At 33.7% G+C, this 9,992-nt stretch overlaps 1 protein-coding gene across 1 annotated transcript in view; it reads left to right on the top strand.

The window, feature by feature from the left end:
• Positions 1 to 2,987: 2,987 nt before the first annotated feature.
• LOC103601545 (disks large homolog 1-like) overlaps positions 2,988 to 9,992 on the top strand; it is a 164,953-nt gene continuing 157,948 nt past the window's right edge. The window contains exon 1 of the mRNA XM_008585979.1: positions 2,988 to 3,586. Coding sequence (XP_008584201.1) covers positions 3,353 to 3,586 — 234 coding nt within the window. The 5' untranslated portion in view covers positions 2,988 to 3,352. The remainder of the gene's footprint in view (positions 3,587 to 9,992) is intronic.

Genomic DNA, 9,992 nt, shown 5'->3' with positions numbered 1-9,992 from the left:
AAATTGAATCTTTTCCATTTTGAGCATATAATGAGTACTTTTGAAATCAACTTTGTTTTCACATCTCTGGAGCATATTAAAATATTGTTGAATTTTATCTTTTTATCTTTTTTGGATGTTCTTGGTGTAGTGTACTAAGGTGAGCATGTAGTTTCCATACAATTTGACCACTAGATGGTGCTCATACAGAGGGATTTGTATGTATATGATCGACATTTTTATACATAAATAATAAATCTATGTTATCAATCTTCTCAGTTCAGTCTTAATCTTTGTGCACTCATGTTTTGAAATTTAATAGCCCAGATTATAAAGGTAAAAGGATAAGAAAAATACCTATTATGTTGCATTTACAGTATGTTAGCTTTGTATAGTTATGGTAAATTTTTTTTTAGTATTTTAGTGTTTCCATATTGTTTTTCCTCTCGTCCTTCAAGCTTTTAAATGTTTCACTAAGATTATTTAATACTTGCCTTTGTTACTATACCTGAAGACTTCTGGGTTTGTGATTTTGGAAATGTGTACAAATAATTGAGGGCCTATCCTGTATAAATTTTGAAAATCTTTGCTTCCATTTAATATTATAAAATAAATATTTCTCACAGTCATAAATTTTCCATAATCATAATAATTCATTGAATGTGTGTACTTAGTTTACTAAATTAAGCTTTCTTCCATTGTTTAGGGCCAGAATGCTACTATGAATTGTATCATCACTCTATGTAAAAGAAAAATTAAAACTGTACATAAAAAAGAATGTTAATTCTTTGTCTATTATATTTAAATGTTAATAGTGGTTTTTTGGTGGCTTAGGTTGCATATTTTTTAATTTATTATTTTATATAGGCTTTTCAGGTTTTTCCGTAATGAACTTAAAATTTGTTTTAGTGGAGTTTATCTTTCAGCTCTCCTACATAATGTGAAGCTATTCTAAAGCTCAGAACAGTTCATTGCCTTCTGTTTCCTAATCAAATCATGTCAAGCCAATTGTGATTTAGGTACATACATGGTTTTGTATGCATGATCTGTCTACTGGCCAGTAGATGCTGGACATTTTGTAAAGAAGTCTTTCTTAAAACTTGAAGTTGTATTCTTGATCTGAGTGTATTTGAATAGAAAATTCATGCATTGAGAAGTATTTCTTCCTGTACTCAGGGGAGGTATATGATAGAGTGATGTGTCAACTTTAGATTGTACACAAGCTCCCCCAAGCTCTTTGGCTTTTTAAGATAAATCTATGTATATCGGGGGCTTACTATTCTGTCTGTACTGGTACTGTTCCCAACTTGAGTAGATTTGAATTCAACATTTGTATTCAGTATTCTCATCCATACTAATCCACAATAACAGAGCCTATATCAGTTCGGTGCAGGGGGGGGGTGTGTTTTTTTTCCTTTCCCTGGGTTTTTATCAGACATGGATGAAGGCATATAATTTGGGGCCGAACCAACTACTACAGCACTTGTATAAACCACACCAGTCAGTTCTTTTTTTAGTACCTGGTCCCTACTAAAATCTTAATTTTTTTCAGGAAGTTTCATTTTTTCCTTCAGAGAGGATTCTTAGTTCTCTGTCTACCCTTTTTGTGTTTCTATATCCCCTTACTCCTGGTTAGACACGACCAATCTATCTAGGCCACAGATTGCCAGCTACTGATTACATAGTCCTTGGGAAGAAGCACCAGACTTTCTGTTCTAATCTCACATACCATCTTCACCCCAAGAGTCCCACATGGCTCTCAGTACTTGTTGGGCATATGTGTGTATCTTTGGGAAGAAATCATAGAAACAGCATTAGCACCTTTTCTTGTTGAGCCAGGATTTGCAATAGACCTCAGGTTGTAGTTTACTGATGCTGCTTTCCAGTAGGCTGCATCTAGTAAGTGCTGGTAAACACATAGATAAGCAAGATATTGTCAGTCCATATCAGAAAAAAAAAAAAAAATCCATGGCTAAAGTTATGAATTATCATGTGCACATATCAACTTAAAAATTGAATTATTCAACCATTAGTAAATTATCAAGCAGCAGTTTTGTTCAGATACTATTTTAAAGTGACCATATATTGTAATGTATACTAATATAGCATAGTGTTAGGAGGACAGACTTAGGAGTGTGTGGTTCTCAAACTTGAAGGTGCTTAAGTCACTTAGAGAGCTTTTTAAAAATAAAAATTTTCAGGTTCCCATACCCCTAAAAATTTTGATGGGGATGCCAGTCCATGTTTTTAACTAGCACTACAGGCAGTTCTGAGGTTAACTACTATGTTGAGAAACACAGTCATAGATATTAGATGTTATAAAATGTCTATCTAACAATCAAACAATATTACTTTGTGAACTAGAATGTTATTTATGTGTAGTGTTAGATAAAACACATTTCACTGTTATAAAACAAAAAATTTTCCAACATTAATTGTTTTTCTTTTTTTACCTCAAATTTATAACCTTGTAATCTTAATGTTTATATTAGAGGGATGATGCTGATAATTTCTTAACAATTCTTTTTTATCATAAAAGTTCCAGAAGCCAAATATTTATTTTGCTAATTAATCTGTTTCTGTCCCCAGATTCAATTATCAAAGCACTAAAAAACAATATTTTATGTGAAATCATTGTGCTACATTACAGATGGATTTCCTCTGTCATTACATCCTTAAGAGTTTAATGTAGAAAATACCCATAAATTACTTAGAACCAGCACTAAATAATGTAAAATCTTTACTGATGTAGAAATTCGAATGTGAATGACAAAGGTACTTTTAGTGAAATTTTTTTTAACAATCGGAACTGTTGGCAGAAAGAATCGCCTTGTATTTTTAAATTCAGTTCATATTTATAATTTATGTAAGCACTGAAGATGCCATTGGATTTTAGTACACTGTGATTGAAAGTTGGTGATCCAGGGTTTCTCCACCCAGTGAATTAAATCAGGCAGCCCCAAAGGGTCTTGGTAGTCCAGTGTTTATAACATCCTTCTTTACCTGCTAATCGACTTCACTTCCTGGATTTCATTCCATCTAGTTATCAGCTAACAAAAGAACAGCTTTTGGTTCCTGAAGATGCTGGTGAAAAAATAATCATGAGAAAGAAATCCACCTTATGTCGTCTCTTTTGTCTGCAAGAATAAACTCAGCCATCATACAGCTAACAGGTACAGAGCAGAGGGAAGACACAAGCTCTTTCATAGGAAGAAATTACAGAGAAAATGAGCATCATTTCTCCAGGTTTTTATTTTCCCTGATCTACAAGTGATGCTGCTGTAATTCTAGCTGCAGTTTGTACCGATCATTCACCACTCAGCAGCTAGTAGAGAAGTAAGACTGCTTGGCAACCACCTGCAGGGCTGCAGAGATGAATTACATTTTCGGAAACAACACACTTCTGTACTCTCGCGCCAGTCGAGGAGGCAATACTAGCTCTAGCCATGGCTCAGTAGGCCCAAAGCAGAAACACTGGGCAAAAAAGGGCTCATCAGATGAACTGCAAGCTGAGCCAGAACCTTCACGCTGGCAGCAGATAGTTGCATTTTTCACTCGAAGACACAGCTTTATTGACTGCATCTCGGTAGCCACCAGCTCCACCCAGGTAAAATACCACTTGTTGAAATTACTTTCAATATATTTCTGTTCACATTTGCTTGCAAAAATGTCTTAGTACAGATTTCCTGTTATTAAAAAATAATCTTATGCACTGAAACCCTGGATGCACAGAAATGTATGTTTTCAGTTAGTTCATCTTGCAGGTCTTCAGCACAAAAGGGCAAACAAAAAATATTTTCCCTTATGCTCTTATGTAATGCCAAACAAAACAGCCTCAGATTCTATTAAATGACCTCTCCAAAAATATAAAACCATTCATACGTAAATTAATAATGCTCCTCTCCTTATTTTTAGACTGTGTTAGATGCTACAGAGTATGATGTTTGTTCAAAGAAAATGCTTGTTTAGTTTTTGTATGTTATTAGATAACCTTAGGTAAAGATTGTTAGAATAAAGAAACAAGATAATTTGAAATATTTTCATTTTCCGGCATTTTAAGAATAGATTAAATTTAATACAGTTGGCTATATATACTTATATCTTAAAGTTATATTAAATTATGGTTTATGTAAGGGATTTAATGAATCCTTCCATTTCTTTAAATATATTATCCAGGATTAATTTGAAATCAGCAAACTTGTGCAATTACACAGTCAAGGGAATATTTTTCACATATTCAAATCACAGTTTAGAGAAATGAGCAAACACTAAAAGTCTCCCAAATTAAAAAAAATAAATAACATAAAACCACTTTTTAATGAGGAAATGAGTATTGAATATAAGAGGAAAATATAAAATTAATGATTGACTGAAATAACTATTGTTTGGTATAAGAGTGGTTTGGGGGGAATATTTTTATTTTTAAATATATTTTTAATAGATATTTATTCAACTTTAGTAAAAATAAAAGGATGAGCAAGTCTAATTTAAAAACAAGTTGAGAATGTTTTTGTCTTCGAACATCAGTAATATTTAAATTAACAAAATATATAAACATACATATACATTTCTTAGGACCTTTTTAAAATAAAATCCCTTAAGGTTATCTTTTTTTTTAAAAGTAATTGTAAGCAGCACAATAGATATAAAATGTAACTGTCAGCAGCTTCTTTATTGTATTGTTACTAGAATTGTCTTTTAATACTTTTGATTTTAAAATAACATCAGCTTTCTTAAGTAAGAAATTCTTATTTTCCTTACATGTTTGAGAGAAATAGAATTACTGGGGTAGGGAGTCATTATTTTATGTAGGCATGGAGGTTACTTACAGTCAAAACTTCTCGAGGGGCAATGGGGCGCTATGATTGTTTAACTCTTAAGATTTTCCTTACATGTTTGAGAGAAATAGAATTACTGGGGTAGGGAGTCATTATTTTATGTAGACATGGAGGTTACTTACAGTCAAAACTTCTCGAGGGGCAATGGGGCGCTATGATTGTTTAACTCTTAACTTAAACACTGCCCCAAGAATTTAACAAACTTGATTTTGACTATAATTACATATATCAAAAAAGAATACAAAGACTAAAGGTTGACATTGTTATTTATTGTAGATTAATATTAAATGATATTTCCATTGTCAATAAGCAAGATATCTTAAAAATTTTATATGTGTATATATGGTTTATATAAATACACACACTACTCTATATATGTACATACACAGACACATACACACTACCATTGATATGTCTGTATTCATCTTATTAAGATACAAATTACAAATGAAAAGACAGGAAGAATAGTTCATATATAAAAAACTATTGAAACCACAGAATTATATTATAGTTACTTAGGAATTGGAACAAAAAATTGCTTTCGTATTACACTAAAATAGAGCCGTGACCTCTGTTTGCAATTGAACCTACAAAGCCATTTTAAATTTATCTCCCCCTGCCCCCATCATTCTTGTATACTGATAAATGAGTTAGTTTTTATTTCTTTCAGATGTCTTTCCTGATACTCACTTTTCATTATCTTTGTATTCAATCTATAGAAAGTATGGACATTAGGTTAGAGGTTTTAGCTTCTATTTCTCCTGCTCTGGAGTAACAACATTTTATTTTCATTTTATATGTTTTTTTCTAACTGATGAGTTGAATAGTTTATATTACAGGATAAAATCTAATGGGCTTGAGAAAGAACTTTAGACATTTGGATCGTAGTTGATGCTAGTATACATTTTTCTATTTCACCTCTGACTCACAGCTGGCAGTTTTATTTTGTAGCACCAGAGGGATTTGTGTATTGTTATAAACAAGGTAGATTAATGAAATTTCATAATTTATTGAGCATATACTATATACCTATTATAGTAGTGTGGTAGTTTTTGTACTATGTTTGATAAATAGAGGCATCCTATTTCACTGTTGTCAAAAGTACTCTTTTCTAAGATTTGATTAAAAAATTAACTTTGAATTTAATTCCTTTTGACTAGGCCATACGATATTTTTAGTAGATTGGAGAGTTGTTATTAAATCAAGTTTTATTAGTATGAAAACTATTACTCTGATTTAATATCCCCCCATATCTGTTATAAATAAAAAGAAAATTTACTTATTTTATGGATTCATTTATATTTCTTAGCTGCTGGAGATGTTCATGTTCGTAGATAAGATTATGTGACAGGTTCTACTGTAATATCTGGAATTTAGTAGGAAATCATTGATGTTTTTTGAATGATAAAAAAACCAAGTGGTTATAAACTTCTGCAAGACAGCCAGCTTCCAGGATAGATTATTAGTACATGTCTTCAATTACTGTTTATGGAATTCATTAATTAATTTCTATTTCAGTCACCTGGAGTGTTTTATCTCCTAGTCTTCCAAAATATGGCACCTAATCTAACACCTCTTGGGTACTTTTATTTATTGGATCTGCTCTCTTCCCTCACAAGTACCTTGAGTTCTTCACAGTAGCCCATCTCTTCCTCCACTTCCCTTTTCTTACCCTCCGTTCTTCACATTATCCTCATGCTACACAAATCCCCCATGCACCTGATTTCCTCAGTTCCTCAGCCCTTTCAATCCTCACCCAATAGTGATAACCATATAGCTTACAAACTGTCTCTAATTTTTATCATTTTATTGTATCTCAAAAGTTTACACTGTGGGTTTTTTGGGGGCTTGTCTTTTTTTTTTTTTTTTAATGTTAAATTAAGATAAGTTTCTTATGAATTAGTTTATTTTGGTGTAAGTTTTTCTATTTTGGGTTTTATTCTACTTATGTCCTTAATTTTAAACAGTTAATATAATATAGACAAAGTGGTCTAGACAAAGTGGTCTAGGCATTGTCAAGCCCTCCTTTGTCCTCACCTCAGCATCCCTCCTATTCTTGCATTTAAGATCACTTGATGTCAGTATGCCTTGTCCTATTTAGCTTACTCAGCCCTGTTCCAGTTTACCACCAATTTTTATGTTCAGTGGGTTTTAGAGAACTCTAGCTCAATACTTCTGGGCTTTGCTACTTGATTAACTCCTAGATGAAAAGTTTCATCTACTTGGTGTTATCACTGTTGGTTAATGACAGTAAATGATTAGCAGTAATCATTTGAACTTTAAATAGCTGTGAAGTGTTAGTTCACTTTGAATGTGTGCTTGACAACTATTTGTATATTTTGAAGTACTTGAAAATCCCTAACATAGATCATTATAATTATCCAAAAAGCTTCCCCCCCTCTCCAACAATTGACATGCCACATTAGGCTGAAAGCAACAAATCTCTATTCCCAGGAGTGAATGGAAACAGACATGGTGACTTGTCAGAATTGAAGTAGAATAATAAAAGTTTCAAAAGAGCAGATACTAGCTACAGGAGACGAATAATCTGCTTAGAGGGAAAAAAAACCCATCCTAAATTAAAATACAGGGAAACACTGTTCAAATACCCATGTGGAAAAATATACAGGCTAATTTGTATAAAAACAATACTATTTGTCCTAAACTGATACATTCTGAAGCATAAAAGACATTTTTAGAGCTATGCATTGGATGTATTGTTCAAAAAATGGAGATAATAGTTGTTTAAACCTCATTGAGTTACTTCTATTAAAAGGTTTAATATATATAACGTAGTTAGAATAGCACCTGGCATGTAGTAAGTACTACATCAGAGTTAGGTGCAGCTATTATTATTTTATTTTTACACTGCTTAATTTTGATAGACTGTGGACAAATTCAAATACAGATAATTAGGAATTAATAGCACCTAGGGTAGTGCAGTACATTCAAGCATTCAGTAAATATTGTTGACTGAATAAGTTAACTGTAAGTGCAAGCCATCCACTTCTTTAAAAAGCACAGATCTCAGTACCCTTAATTTCAGGATTTAGAGGGGCCCCAAAGAGTTCCTCACATTGTTGATGAGACCACCAATTCCCTGATCTTGCCTCTCCTCCTCACTCTCCCTTCGGCAAGTTGCTAAAAACCAGTCAAAAGGAGACCACTAAATTTACCTGATTATTCACTTCTTAAAAGCACCCATAAACATATCATCAGGACTGACTTTAGATCTTCTATCCCTTTTAGCTTCAATCACCACAAAAAGTCCAAACCTTTCACGTCACTCTCGTTCATTTTTTTAGCCCTATGTGACTCTGGTATATCTCTGTTTTAAACTTCCATTTATCTCTTATCACCCGAATCTGTTCCTTTGAAACTCCCAGAATCTCTTTTATTTACAACCTCTTCTGTGATGGTTCATCTCACCTTTTTTTCTCATGGAATGCTGACATTCCCCTGAGAATACTTTTTTTTCTACAGCCCTATCAAAAAATGGAACTTTTATCTGTCACACCCATGTACCATTGGGACCAACAGGAGGATTTCATGTCTTTCTTTGCTTATCATTGATACTTTATGAATAATTGTACCTCTTCCCTCTTTTACAAAATTTAGATATCACCAGGCAGTATTTTTTCCTCTCCATCCTTTTCTGGTCATCTGCATCTCTCCCCAATCACTTTCAGTCACTGATGATTTAAATACCTGGTTTACTGTCTTTTCTCTGCCCACTATTCCTGTGATCATTCTTAGTGATTTTCAGTATCCTTGTGTGATCCATCCAAACCTTGACTTCTCAAGTCTTTGATATCCTTACCTCAAGTATTCTTGATTTTTCTTTCATCTGAGTGATCCACTTAAATGGTTATATTCAAGACCTCATTATCATCGACTGTACCACTTAAATAATCTTAGTTGCGAACATTTCAAACTATCTGACTAGCACTTTCTTTTTTTCAACTCACTTGGTTTAGTACCCCCACTGTAATGATTTTTTTAACCGTCTCCAAGACCTCCTTCAGCCTGCCTTTTTATTATCTATGACCCCTTTTGTGTGCTGTCATTTTCCTCCTTGCCTTGCTCAAATTTCCATGGTTCATGAGTATAAACATTACCTTTCATAATCTCATCTCTCCTGCCCCTCTGTCACTTCATTGGTGAGATCCAACTTTGGGTAATTGCAGCTCTGCCTGGCTCCACACCAGCTCGCAAACTGCACATTAAACTTCCAATACCTGTTTCCTGGCCCTCGTGCTCAATGATAATCTTCCTCTGTGTTCCAGCCTGTTAAAATTAAGGGTTATAAGGCTGCACTCTAACCAACTTAGCTAACTGGCCAGCCTTTTTTTTTTTTTTTTTTTTTTTTTTTTTTGGCGGCTGGTGGGTACAGGGATCTGAACCTGTGACCTTGAGGCCAGCCTGTTAAAATTAAGGAACTGTCTTTAACAGGCCAGCCTGTTAAAATTAAGGAACTGTGTTCCTAAAACTCGCCCTTGATGTCTGTACTAGATCTTAGTCTCTTTGACTGTTCAAGGACTTCTGAAATTTTCTCCTCTCTTCACTACATCATCTGTCTTTCCCCTCAGCATACATACCTGTTGTAATAATTCCCATCAGCATACATGTTTGCTGTAATACCTCTCTTTAAAACAACCAACCAAAAAGCTCTCTTTGTGTGGAATGTAAATTATCAAATCCAGTGATCAATTTTTAATTTTCGTTTTGTTTGACCCCACAACATCTTTTAACAATTGATTGCTCCCTCCTTTGTATTCTTTCTCCTTTGACTCCTGGACAGTGACCTTCTAGTATTTTATCAACCTCAATTTTCTTTACAGCATCTTCCTCCTTTTTTGTAGGGTTAAATGTTAGAATGCCTCAAGACTCAGTCCTTGAACTTCTCTCTCTTTATATACACATTTTGGGTGATCTCATTCAGCCTTTGCCTTTAAATACCATTAATTTTCTATCTTTAACCCAGAGCTAATCCCTAGACTTGTGTATCTAGTCTCCTTTTTAGTATCTCCTCTTGGGCCAAACATCTGAAAGTTAATATATTAGAGAATTTCAACTTTTATTGCTCTCTCATCTTCATTCTGTGTACCATTCGCTGAGATACTGAAGACAAAAATCCTTGGAATCATCTATTCCTTGTCCCCCCCCCCCCCCCCC

This window comes from Galeopterus variegatus, unplaced genomic scaffold (genome assembly GCF_000696425.1).
Source record: "Galeopterus variegatus unplaced genomic scaffold, G_variegatus-3.0.2 Scaffold3785, whole genome shotgun sequence".
Taxonomy (NCBI): domain Eukaryota; kingdom Metazoa; phylum Chordata; class Mammalia; order Dermoptera; family Cynocephalidae; genus Galeopterus; species Galeopterus variegatus.
This window is presented reverse-complemented; position numbering and strand designations above follow the sequence as displayed.